Below are 13,976 nucleotides of genomic sequence, written 5' to 3'. Positions count from 1 at the left end.
AGTGGCTGTGACAGGTTAGATTCTCAATTTGGTACATTAAGTCATGTTTTCTGCAAGATTTTCTTACTTGTTATAATTGGATCCAAAGCCAATTTGAACGCGTATGATTCTAACCATTATTATTACATCAGCAGTATGCAAAGAACTTATGCCGGCGAGATGGCATTTACCACCACCCCGTTTTAAAGACGAAGGCTTGAGCAGTCATCATCATCGTCGTCGTCGCCCGCTCGAGGAGCTGTGTTTGCGGCGAATGCTGTGAAACGCGCTCACGCATCCATCGCTTCCTCCCGCGATGTTCCGATTAGCGGGGCAGACGCACCACACTGCTCAGCTTGATATGTGTCGCACAACTCATTGTCCGCGCCAGCCACGCTACTGACGTCATTCCCTTAAACCTAACACAAAATTCCCTCCCTCGATATGTCGCAAATTGAGACCACCTAAAAAGCCGCGCCCGAATTTTCTTTAAGGGGTATCGTAATCGCCGAGAATTTGTTTCTCCGCTCTCTTTCCTAAGCTTTCGACATTGGTATCTTCATTCTTAAAAGTCGTCTTAACTGACCCTGTGCCCGTCTTGGTGTTTTAGACTGCTCGCTTTTCGTTCTGTCCTCATTACATACATACATACATACATACATACATACATACATACATACATACGTACATACATACATACATACATACATACATACATACACACGTACGTACGTACATACATACATACATACATACATACATACATACATACGTACGTACGTACGTACGTACATACATACATACATACATACATACATACATACATACATACATACATACATACATACATACATACATACATACATACATACATACATACATAACATGCATAACATACACGTGTGTGTAGCGAATCAGAATGGAAAATAGGGGCTTGTCGAATTAAGACAGAAATAAAGAAAGTGGAGAAAAACATGCCCGCCTGGTAGGATCCGAACCCACGACCTCCAAATATGCGTCTGGTGCAATGATCACTACGCTGCCGGCGGGGACGTGCTCCCCTCCGTTGTCGCCGGTATTTATGTTAACGTAATTGTTTCCTGCACTTCGCGGTGGTAGCCAGCGCTACTCGTACTACTCGGGGTGTAGGGGACCTTCTTTCTAGCCGCCGGGCCGTGGCTAGAGCCTCTACGACATCCCGAGAGCGGTCGACCAGCGTTGAACCCTCAAAATGGTACCAAGATTGCCAAAGCAGAGACACTCACTATCCATGAACAATAAAGTGTCTATCTATCTATCTATGCGAGTCGCGAATCAGATGAGAGGCCCGTTGAATTAACACAGAAATAAGGTTAGGCATTCAAGAAAGCCAAGGAAAGCAAAAGAGGAGAATGTGGTAGGTCAATTTTTATCCTTGAAACAGATACAGTTTTTGGAAAGAAAGCAACAAAGTGGAGAAAAATATGCCAGCTGGGTGGGATCCGAACCCATGACCACTTTTTCTCCACTTTCTTTATTTTCTTCCGAAGACTACCTGTTTCAAGGATAATAATTGACCTACCACATTTTCCCCTTTGCTTTTCTTGGCTTTCTTGACTGCCTACCCTTAAGCCGCGTGCTTTTTTCCCCCTCTGTTTTGTTGCATTGCTTACGAGTTGCCGCTCTACCGGGCTGGACTATTAATCTTTGATACTGGAGGCTTTGCCCTCTACGCGGGCCGGAGGGTGGCCTCAAATCGGTGGGTGGGCCTGGTCCCAGCAGGAAGCCAAGCGTCGCCCGAGCAGTGCTTCTCGTCGCAGCCGTCTCCGAATAAGCGGACGTGGGGGAGAAACCATCGGAGAAAGATGCATTGACTTTGAGTGTGGGAAGGAGGGTTGTGTCCCGTAGCTGAATCAGCGACCATTCCCCGTCGTTTTATTATTTTTTATCTTATGCAGGCGACTTCTATAGAATAAGGCTTTAAAAACTACGGTGAAAAAGGGACGCGCTGGAAACTTTTCTTCAGCTGGCACCGCGTCGCGGCGAAGTACCCTAACAAGACCAGGGCGACAAGCCGTCTGCAGGCACTATCATTATAAAGTTGTCGTACCGTACCGTAGCTGGCCACAAACAAAATTTTAAGAAATTATGGTAAATTAAAGCAGAAAAGATGACAACACCCACAAAACCACAGGTGCATGGATACTAGCAGTCATTTATTTTTTAAAGTTTCCGCTTCCTCCTCTGCTGTACAAAAATGAAAAGGGAGCAAGAAGCGCGGTTAGCACGGAGAAAACTATGTTCACATTCAGCCTTGAACTCTTCGCCGAAACTTCGGCTGCCCCGTTGTTAATGGGTCCCCGTCTACTCTTGTGGCACCCAGACAAACGACGGAAAAAGCGGAGTGAACCCTTTTCGAAGGAAATACCGCCAATGCCTGCCCACCGGTAGGCCTTTGGGTCTGCGTCCTCGCCTACAAGTTTTGCGGGGCGCTCGAAGCTTTGTCAGTGGATTAAGGGCCAGGTCGCTTCATGAATAAAACACGCAGCGGGTTGTCCTGTGGGTGACCGCAGGAACAAGCTCAAACAAAAAAATGGCCAGTGGCTTGGCAAAGGTTTCTGCCGTCTGACTCTTCCGAAACAGTGGAAATAGAAGCAACGTCAGTGACCGGTTCTCGTTGCCGGGACTTGCATATATGTGACGTTACGGCGAGTTTGCGCAAGGAAGGAGACGGTTCAGAGCGCTGTAATAGACTCTGGTGATTTGCGTTTCTTTGAACACCGCATAAGAGTGCAGTGTTGCGTAGTTTATTACTCGGTGTTCTGGGGGAAACACAAAACACAAGCAGAAGAGGGAAGGGAGAGCAAAGCATGGCGAACATTGGCCTCGTTCAAACTAAAAAAACAATTCTCGTCTCGTCGCACTGGTTGTATTGAGATCATCATAAAAATAATCAGCCTTAAAATGTACTTTTTTGTTGTAAAACTATACATACAGTAGAATCCCGCTCTTACGTTCCTCAGTGCTGGGTTACCCCGGTTGCTACGTTGTTTTTCGCTAGTCCCGGCGCATGAAACATAAGTTCCCATGTATTACAATTGTCACTGATACGTTTCCAGGTCATTCATCGCAATATGGCACTCCAAAGCCGTTCTGGGCAACGTGCGCGGACCGCCATTATTTTGACGTTTGACGAGCCTTGTCCAGGCTTGGCTACTGAACTGACTGCATGAAGCCGCACGCGGGTGCGATTCGTCACCACTAAATGGTCCTGCGCTACTCTATGCTATCACCATCATAACTGCACGCGCAACGGAAGTTTCACTTCGAAATGCCGGGAGTGCGTGTTTGCCATATCACCGCAAGGAGTTAGCACGCGCTCTTATCGTCATCATGCGCTTCAAGCTTTGAAAACACCGTTGAACTTGAAACGGCGAACTTTGTTGTTCCTTGATGGCGTTGCGAAAACGGGAGACGCCTTCCCTATACAGAAAAAGCTTGATATACTAAACCCAGTAGACAAGCAGCCAGCGCGGAAGGCAGTCGACATCGATACGGACCTTGCATTGCCACGCGTGGTGTTTTCCAGCGATCGCAAAAAGCGGCAATCCTACATTCTCAAGTTTTTTTTAAGGTTCGAAAGCCGAAGTTACAGATACCTGGTTGCAAGACAAAGCTACGCTGCTTCCGTTCATTTTCGAAGGTTTCCTCACTGCTGCGATTTCCGCGTTGTTTCGTTTTGTTTTCCCGGTCCGGTGAAAAACGTATGCACGGGGTTCCACTGTATAAAGATTCTTGTGGAAGAGGAGTACAGCGTCCTCAGATAACACGAAAACCAGGTGATACCAAAATGACAAATTTGCTTTCCACGCGTCGGCTTTTAATTGAAAAGAGAAGGTTATAATCACGGCCTATAGGCTCCGATTCTATCACAACGTTCTTTTTTGGCGGGCGTGTTCGCGTCTTTAAAAAGCCTAAAAAGTTGTGCAAGCCTCTGCCGAAGCCACTATAGCCAGGTGGAAACATCAAATGCGAAATTTTCACCCATGCAAAACTGGCGGCGCATCGCTAAATGACCCTGATCGTCGCCTGTAAGCCCTCGTGTTTTTGAACTTATTAGCCTTAAAATTATCTTTGCTGACTGATCGCCAGCCTCTCTTATCGTGGTTACGCGTCATCTATGACTTCATGCTCAGTCAACAAGTGTCGTTCTATGTTTAGAGTGGGCTGGGGTAATAGGCGAATTTCCCAAGTGAAGCTACACCCGACGTGGCAGTGATGGAAGGCGTGAGTACGTGTTTTGTGCTGACCACAATCGAATGCAAATGCAAATATATGCAAATGCAAAGCTTTACGCAAAGCTCCGTAGTTATAGATTAGCTTTTTTTAAAGAAAAAACCCCTTCCGTGTTGAGCATGACATAGTAGTTTTGTGGAACAGACGAAGCGAACACATATCTGAGCCCATTCCAACGTCGGTGTAAAAATGCGCTTGCGATTTTTGAGAATTTTTAATGACACTTTCTGTCACGTTATTTTGTTTCTTCTTTCGGTAATAATGCATGTATGTACAAGTTTCCCCCCGAGAGAAGTCGTGTAAACAAATTCAATATTTTCTCGTTAATGCAGCGTGGAAACCTCAATATGTTATCTGCTTCCGTGGTTTCCGAGTTGATCACTATCTCTCCTCTCTGTACGGATAGGTTCGAGGCTCAGCCACCGCAATCATGTGCCATGCTGGTAGGACTATCGCGGAGCCAAATTACTCGCTGTGAGCGTACATTCGTATCGAGTTCAGTTAAAACAATGACAAACCTCCGCAGTAAAGAAAAGCTCGTCTAAAACGAACACTCCTTTTGTTGGATTAGGGCACTGGCACTCCAATGAAATAAACAAAAAATAAGAGTAGCGTAAACATTCGTTGGTAATACTTCGAATCGAAAAAGCAATGAACGATGAGAACGTTTTTTTTAACAAAGAACGAAGGAAACGCACGCTAAAACCTAACATAGATAACAGAGAGAGAGAGAATAAAAAACCCATACTTGGAACTACTTTCCGCTGCTTGAAATAGACATTGTAATCATGATGGAGGCGAAAAGCAAAAACGCCCGTGTGTACGAGTGTGTACGATATTTCGGCGCACGTTAAAGATCCCCAGGTGGTCAAAATTAATCCGGAGCCCTCCACTACGGCTCGTCTCATCGCCTGCGTAGCGTCGGTGCGTTAAACCCACAGTCAATGAATGAATGAATGGATGAATTAAATAATTAATTAAATCATTGAAACATGACGAGGAATTTTTAAGTCGGAAACACTGGTTGAGCTAGTAAACGAGAGAGGCTGACGCTTGCAGTGAACAACAAGAAGAGCACGGGCTGCGTTCGTCATCATTTATGCGCAGCTATCAGACGAGCGTAAGCTTCCGCAACGGAAGCTTCTCCCACTATGCTGCGGAGGTCCGGATGAGGCGGAAACCGGTGCGCACTGGTCGAGCAGACGGAATGCGCAGTGCAGACGTCGCTATCTTCTTCCTCTCCACCTCATCCTCCCACTTGTTATTCTCCCCTGCAACGCGTGTCTCGACAAAGACTGTTGCGAAAGGCGAAGGAGGCGTTCCTCTCTGACCCCTATATCGCTTACAATGGAAACAAAAATGCCACCGTTATCACATTAAAGAAACGGCATGCAACTCGAGCATTAGGAACTGAAATATGCGACAGCTTCAGCGTTGTTCTCCGATCGCGAGGCTTCTGCTCTTATATTTCTGCGTTTGCGCGTGTGCGCGTTTTCATTTGGAGTGGCGTATTGGCGTTATTAAGCGGTAAGTGCGGGGTGGATCCGCGGTCACGGTCGCGGGTTTCTATGTTTCTCTTTCTCTTCATCTAAAGACTACCTCGTCATCTTGGTACGGGCCCTACTTTACATGCCGCGAAGCAACTTGACTTTAAAGTTCGCCTTGCGGTAATGTATGGTTGGCTCAGTTTGTTTTCTAGTAGAGGGCAATTGATTAGGTTATTGCATATACCAGCACCGTTTCTTTCATTCTCTCCATGGCCACAAACTCAAGTGACTAGCGATTAAAAAAATGCTGTTCCGTCTTCCTGCAAGCTTGTTATTTAATAGCCATGCAGGTGGTTCCTCAAAAGGTGACGAAACGTTTAAACAAGCGCAGAACCCGTGGGGTCATCAGGTAGCTGTATGGGCGCTTCAGTTCCCACCTCACCGGCATTCCGCAAACGTCCACCGCTGTAGTAATAATGTCTTCGTGACAGCTGTGCCACGGATGCTTCCAAGCTATACTAAACGAGTTCTGACGCCACGTTTTGAGTGAACAACAGATGGGAAGGGAAACATGGAAACCGGGTAATAAATAGAGCGTGGTAACGCACTGCGCTACTGCGACGTGCTTGTCCCCGCCTGTCACTCTGTTCCGCAGTACAATGACGTTAGCGCGCTTAAGTATCAGACATCTTCCGCTTGCCGCTTACCAACCGTTTGCTTATAGAAAACGCAACCTTCGCGAGTAACGGGTTTTTTTTTTCCCTGGCCTCCAGTGTACTCATCGTCCGTTCCGCTCCCAGGCATCACAGGGAACTAGTGGACAGCTAATTTTCACACATTTTATTTTCGGGCGCGTTCCTAGATGTCTCAGCTTGCAGTTTCTTTTTACAATAAGTGAAACACGAAATGGCGTTGATGTAAGTAGGAACCGGATGACACATCTTGCAAATGACGGGGTTGCGCTACCGAACTAAGCCAGCGGAAGTATCGTGGAGTGGCCTTCAACATTGCAAGTGCAATGATTCGAACTAAATTCAATCATGACGTAAGCTGGAGGCCCATGCAGTGAAACTGCCTTCTGTAAGATGCGGAGCTGTTGCACCCACAGGACTGCGACCACGTCGCTGTGAATTTTCGCGCGAGCTGCGTCCTGCCAACTTTGTAATGAGAACTTCCGCCGATAGAAACATGCGAATTTCCAGGAATTAAAGAAACCCAAACCCTCCGAAATATCTTGCCGGCGCGCAGTTGCTCGCCCACTACTTCAGGCGAACGTGGTTTATCCGGAACACTCGACTCGGACTTTCCGGCTAGTTGCAGCCCTCTGTGACAACTTCCATTGTAGGGGCCATTTGACATTGGACATTTTTCTTTGAATACCCAGCGAGTTGTTTACGAACTCGGTGAGTGTGGGGCGTTAGATTTCTCCGGCTCCTTGAATGACAGTTTGAAGGAAGAGTTAGCTCGAGACGACGACGCTTGTTAAAGGGACGCCTTCCCTTGCGCGCGGAATTGCCCAAGGCGCGAAGGCCGGTTTGACACCGTACACTCCGAGCGGGCTGTACGCTTCCGCTGAGTATCCTCTGGCACGCACCGAATGGCTGCTTAATTTACGCTCGTGCCTAAAATACCTAAATTCCTGCCTGAAATTCATGGTAATTACAGTATCTTCTTTCGCATTCCGGGGGATAGCAACCCGGCAGGAATTTTTCACTTTTTTTATGCAGTTAGCTCGATATCAATTACTTCCAGACATCTGGGTTGCATAAAGGATTGCTTGAGTCAAGTGCATCTCGCTCTGAGCTTACCAGTAAAGAGGTATACGCTTCAATCGACGAGCTTCTTGCGTGCTGTGAGGGTTGAGTGCCTACTTTATGTTTGCTTAGCATTTTTGTGCATGGGCACGCTTGCTACTTCCTGGAATGAATTTTTCAGTGTTGTTACTTTATTAAACCTCTGGTTTAGTTTTACGGAACTAGTGCGTCGGCGTGCAGACTGAAGCGTTGGCTCTTGTACAATTAAAACGCCAGCTCCTCACTGCCTTGTAAACTGGCTGAGAAAAGTATTGTTTGTATGGATATTGTTCGTAGCACTCAAATGTATAAGCTTCTGCTTATTCTTCTATATGACTTGTAAACAGCACGTTCTTTTGCATTTTAGGTTATCTAATCGTTTCGTTGAAGACAAAAATCTCTGTGCTAAAGGTTCTTCATACACAAACATCATACAATGACATTGGCGGCTCATCGCGATGAAAGTTACATCCCTTCAGCTCTAAACCGCTCCTTTTATCGTCCGGTCAGCATACCGACATTTCGTTTCCCTTCCGGTAATCGAGCGGCCAGATAGTAAACAGCCGAGGTATTTTTCTATGGGTTCGACAAAAAAATGTACAATAGCGAATAAGACGGCGAAAGATAAACGTGAGAGGTTGATCGCTGAACATTTTTCGCCCGTGTTGCAACCCATCCCAGTGTTCGTTCACACTAGGTCTGCGCGCGGTCAGAGAGACAATGTTGCAGTCGAGCGTGTTTTTCGTGGGCCTTTCGCAGATGCAAGAGCGCGAGTGTCCGGTGGACACCCCGCTGGACACCATCTCCCTCGACTCTGGCGAGGAGGACAACGACGACAGGGAGGAGGGCAAGGCCCGGCTCTGTTCGCGGCGTCTCACCTTCCTACTCACCTGCCTGGCCCCCAGCGCCGACCTCGTGAACATATGGAGGTACCCCTACATCGCCTACAAACACGGCGGTGAGTCGCAAAAACTTGGTATTTTATTGCGAAAGCATTTTTCGCCGAGTGTCCCGATGCGAGCTTATCGATTATGAGGTTTAACGCGCCTACGCTACACAGGCGATGAGGCGCGCCGTAGTGGAGGGCTCCGGAATAAGTTTGACCACCTGGAGATTTTTAACGTGCGCCGAAATATCGAACACACGGGCATTCTCTCTTTCCGCCTCCATCAGAAAAGCGGCCGCCAAGGCCGGGAGTCGAACCCGCGTCCTTGGGCTCAGCCAGATGCGAGCGGTGTAATCTGTCTTGTATCTGTGCAAAGTTGCGTAATGGGTGAATTTGGGACACTTAATTGTTGTAATAGCGCAAATGTAGATTATCGTAAGAGAAACAAAGCAAAGGAAAACAAAAACCAAAAGATATTACCAATTGAAGCGAAAATTTGCTCAACTTGGCTATCACTTACCAACTTACGTTTTTAGGCGCAATGATTATCGTCACAAGGTAGGGATTCCATATGGCTCCTACAAAGTGTTTTCAGAGCTCACTTGTGCCGGAAACGCCTGTACTTCGAATCGTCTTCCTTAAAACACTGCTGACATAGCTGACGTTGATTGATTTAAAGTTGTTTGATTGATAAAGTAGACCTTACTTTATACCCTGTATCAAGCGAAGTTACGTGATTATACTTTTTGTATTGCAAATTTTTTTACTTGTATGTAGCATGTACCCACTCCACTCTTTAATGCCCTGCGGGCTTGAGAATAATTGAATGAATGAATGAATGAATGAATGAATGGCCTGGGCTATCGAACCCAAATGCTGCATCCATTGACCGTCGCAAAAACTTTAAAAATAGCTAAACAAAAATAAAAGTAAAACAACTGAAAATCAGGTAGTGAAATCAGGTAGTGAAAAAGTACTAAGGAAATCACACCCGCCGTGGTGGCTCAGTCGCTAAGGCATTGTGGTGCTGAGCTCGAGGAGGCTGGTACAATTCCCGGCCGCGGCGGCCGCTTTTCTGATGGAGGCGAAAAGCTAAAACGCCCGTGTGTACGATATATCGGCGCACGTTAAAGATTCCCAGGTGGTCAAAATTAATCCGGAGTGCTCCACTACGGGTCGCCTCATCGCCTGCGTTGCGCCGAGGAGTTAAATAATACTACAATAAATAAATAAATAAATAAATAAATAAATAAATAAATAAATAAATAAATAAATAAATAAATAAATAAATAAATCGATCGATCGATCGATCGAAGTCGGTCGGTCGGTCGGTCGGTCAACTAACGAAATCACAAGGGCAACCTAATTCAACGCCCCCACGCCAATATACTAAAATAGTATAAAACATAGAAAGATACTGAAAATCAGCTCACAGAAGCACAAAGACGTTATAGATCCCCAAATTGTCAAAATTAAACCGGAGACCTCCACTACGGCGCGCCGCATCACCTTTGTAGCATCGGCGCGTTAAACCCCCTAATCAATCAAATCAATCAGAAACACAAAGGTGTGTCTAATCCAGCGCCTTCAAGCGATCAACTAAACCAAAAAGCAAAAATTCACCTTTATTTTTTTGTTTTATCATTCATTGACCATCTTTGGGTCCATCATTCGGTAACGCCGACACCGGACGCTGAATTTTCGCGTAAGGGGGAATTTAATCCTTTCGCATTGATAACGCCACCGCAGCGCATGCGTGCGTGCGAAATGCGTGCGTGCAGTGAAATTCGCTCCCGAAGTTCTTAATTTCAAACTCAGCGGCAGAGCGAAAACTTGGTCTCATCGCAGACGTTCTTCTCTACACTATTGGTAGTCCACTACCTTATCCCTGATAAGTAATCTCTTATCCCTTATAAGTAAAAGGAATAAGTGATCCTGAAGTGATAAGTGCATCCCGAACCTGATAAGTGATCCCTCTCCGTACTCACTAGAGCTTTGCAGAAGCCAAACACATGATCAACGTGATTAAAAGTATAGTGTAAAAGCGACCCCCGAACGCAAGGGCAAATTATTTAGATAAAAACTCACCTGACAATACCAGTCCCGGCTTTGTTTCTTTCTTACCACCTCCCGAGAAGTAGACTATACCTCTTAAAGGTCCACCAACGATCTTCCGAAGTGGAGTACAACTGCGCTGAAACATTCTCACTCACGTCGCAAAAATCAATTATGTGGAGCAGCTCGTGTGCTTTGTAAGCTGTTAAACGTCCGAAAGGTGTTGAAAACTACACGAACGCATTAACAATGAATGTTTGATTGCCAGTAAATGCGAAAGCAGTTTGTTAAACTTACCCGCCGCGGTGCTTCAGTCGATAAGGCGTTGTGGTACTGAGCTCGAGGAGGGTGGTACTGTTCCCGGCCGCGGCGGCCGCTTTTCTGATAGAGGCGGAAAGCAAAAAAGCCCGTGTGAGGGAGATTTCGGCGCACGTTAAAGATCCTCAGGTGGTCAAAATTAATCCGGAGCCCTCCACTACGGCGCGCCTCATCGCCTGCGTTGCGTCGGCGCGTTAAACCTTACAATGAATCAAATCAGTTTGTTAAACTCCCTCGCAGGTTTCTTTTTCTTTTCAATCACGTGGCGAGCAACGAGCGAGGTTTCATTATCCACTAGCTAAGCACGTAACCTCAAACAGCGTTAGCTAGTTTTTGGGCGCAGCCCTTGTAGAGTTACTATAACGCAACCCCAGCTGGTAAATCTTGAAGTACACCGCCCTTCTCCTTTTCCGCAACGACTCTGGGTCTTCAGTATGGCGATTTTACTTCGCTGTAGCTATAAATTGCAGAACATAGTGGTTATTCCCTCTTAAGTTCCCCTTTCTATCGCAGAAACGGTAAACACTTCCCACTGCTTTACGTAACTGCCGTAACTAAAGCACTCTATTTTTGTAACAGGAAATGTTTCGGCGTCCGGTTTTACCATAGGACGGCATACACAGTGGCGCGTGTACCATTCATGCCACACGTAGTTTTATCTGTGAAGTATTGTGAATGGTTTCGTTCCGAAAGAGCCCAATTTCGATCAATGCTCTAGGCAAAATGTCTCCAGAGTCTAGTAGCGCGCATTTAAATCCTTGGTAGTTTGTATCGAATTACCGTTGCTCTTGAGCGAGTGTTCACGTATGGCGCAGCTACTCTTGCAGTCCGTTTTAGAAGGGTGCATTTCAAGTGCTGCCATAGTTTCTGGCTAATTCCTGAAATGTACCGGAAGAAACCAGGACGCTAGATAACATAGTTCGTATTAGACAAGTCTATTACAGACTCTTACGTGACAATCACCGTATTTATGGCACGAATACCTTACTCCCGAGTCAGGCAAGCCACAGGCATAATTAACCCGTTCCCGAAGGGCGCCTGTCTTATCAAAGCTTAACTTTCGAATGTGAACAAATAAAAACACTGTTCTTTCCTCCATTGTTTCAAGCCTGCATGATGACATGGAAGGGAAGTCTACTCCGAGCTTTTCGTTTTTCTCAATCTTCCCGTTCTCTTTCACCCAACCGGAAAACTAAAAATAGATACTTCTGAAACAAACTAAAACTCTGAGCAGCCCCAACTTCGCGCCCTTCTTCTCTCGGGGGCTTTGCAGCACCAGAATGCCTTGGTGTATCTTCGGCACATCTTTCTAGGGATGAGAGCACCCGTTCATGAAAAAAAATTGATTGAGGAAATGGGTGCTGTTGCACTTATCTTAGGTTAGGTTAGGTATAACTTTATTGTTTCCTGCAAAACGACGGTTTCTACTCGCCGCGACGCGGGCCTGGAGTCGACCTAGGGTTTGCTGTTACTCTGCACAGCGCCAACGCACCCCGTTGCCGGGTCGCATGGTCTGTGCTTTTCGAGCGCACCCCGGGCCTGCTGGACGGCCCAAATTTGAACGTCCTTGTCGTTACTGCGCACTGCTTCTTGGAGTTTCGGCGGATAAGTCCTTGGCTTGGCTTCGTCTGGAAACCGGACACAGTCCCAGAAGATGTGCCACTGGGCTGCCAGACCCACTTTACACACTTTGCACAGACCGCTCTAATAAAGTCCTGGGTGTAACACGTGCAGCGTTGCCGGCGCGAGGATGGATCCGCTTTGAGGCTGCCGTAGCAACACGGCCTCCTCCCGGCTCAGTCCTTGGTATCTTAATACATTTATTGTATACTTTAAACTCGCCGACGCAACGCAGGTGATGAGGCGCGCCGTAGAGGAGGGCTCAGGATTAATTTTGACCACCTGGGGATCTTTAACGTGCGCCGAAATCTCGTACTCACGGGCGTTTTTGCTTCTCACCTCCATCAGCAAAGCGGCCGTCGCGGCCGGGAATCGAACCCGCGACGTCGTGCTCAGTGTTGCACTTATCTACTACTGCGGCAGCTGTAGAAATTAGCAGTTCCCTCGCTCCCTCCATCCCTCTGTCTGTCTGTCTGTCTGTCTGTCTGTCTGTCTGTCTGTCTGTCTGTCTGTCCGTCCGTCCGTCCGTCTCATTTTCACTCTCGATCTCGATCTCAGCCCCAGTGTCACTCTTCTCACTTTCACTATCGTTCTGCCCCCTTTAACTCTCTTGACTGTTTAAGTTGACCTCTCTCCGCAATCCCAGTTCTGTAACTAAACCTTATCTTCCTCCGCTTTTCCCCCCGCTTCCCGAACCCCGCAGGGGTGGTGCTAGTGCCGTGCATACTACTGTTCGTCCTGGTGGGCTTCCCGCTCTACTACCTGGAGCAGACCATCGGAAGGCTGCACGCCAACAAGAAGGGCGGCGGACAATGCCTCGGGCACCTCGTGCCTATCTTCAAAGGTGAGTCCGCTGCCCGTCGCCGCTTCCATTAGCACCGCTTCTCCGTAAGCGCCGCAGTCCCTGAGCTTTATCTCGAGCTTCTGGAGATGTATAAGGAGAGGGCTTTTCGTTTCATCCCTGCAGGCCTCAATCAACGCCCGGCCGCAACAAGGGCAAGATCACTACTAAGTGCCCCTTTCAGTGCACTTCGAGACTGCTATCTCTATATCCTGTCGGTGCAAGATTGGTTTTTTTTTTTTGTTATTGTTTTTCGGTCACCGTACACTTTCGCGTTGAAAGCTGCCAAATCGAATGAATGCTCTGCAAATACCCACTGTGTACGCCCAACTCCGAAGGTCAAGTTCCCATTTTTTGGGTGACACTGCGTTTCTCTCAAAAACAGGAAACACTCAGACGATTAGCTCGAAGTGGCAAAAAGTGGAACTGCAGCCTTTTTCCATGCTTTTAGCTGCCATACGTTTCCATGCAATGTGTTTTTTTTTTATTTGAACAATGAATCTAACAGTGAAAACGACGTTAACAGAACGAGTACTTAGCACATACTTATCGGCAACAAGGTGAGAAAAAAAAGGTTGCCGTTATCCAAGGTTATCCAAGGCACATTCCAGGGCACATTCCGTTATCCAAGGCACATTCAGGCTATTTGACTTTCTGAGTGCTGTGCATTGCAAGCACATAACAGGAGAACAGCTAGGACGAACACTGCAGTATGTTTGTTT

General features: G+C 46.9%; 1 protein-coding gene across 11 annotated transcripts in view; it reads left to right on the top strand.

Annotated features, from left to right (window-relative positions):
- Positions 1 to 13,976, top strand: part of LOC144174784 (sodium-dependent dopamine transporter-like) — a 126,514-nt gene that overhangs the window by 87,329 nt on the left and 25,209 nt on the right. For all 11 annotated transcript variants that reach the window (XM_077703663.1, XM_077703662.1, XM_077703670.1 and 8 more), the window contains 2 exons: positions 8,294 to 8,492; positions 13,117 to 13,257. In XM_077703663.1, coding sequence (XP_077559789.1) covers positions 8,294 to 8,492; positions 13,117 to 13,257 — 340 coding nt within the window. The remainder of the gene's footprint in view (positions 1 to 8,293; positions 8,493 to 13,116; positions 13,258 to 13,976) is intronic.

This window comes from Haemaphysalis longicornis, unplaced genomic scaffold (assembly GCF_048455015.1).
Source record: "Haemaphysalis longicornis isolate Haplotype H1 unplaced genomic scaffold, Haemaphysalis longicornis Haplotype H1 scaffold_3, whole genome shotgun sequence".
NCBI lineage: Eukaryota > Metazoa > Arthropoda > Arachnida > Ixodida > Ixodidae > Haemaphysalis > Haemaphysalis longicornis.
The sequence above is the reverse complement of the archived record's forward strand: the minus strand, read 5'-3'. Positions and strand labels throughout refer to the sequence as shown.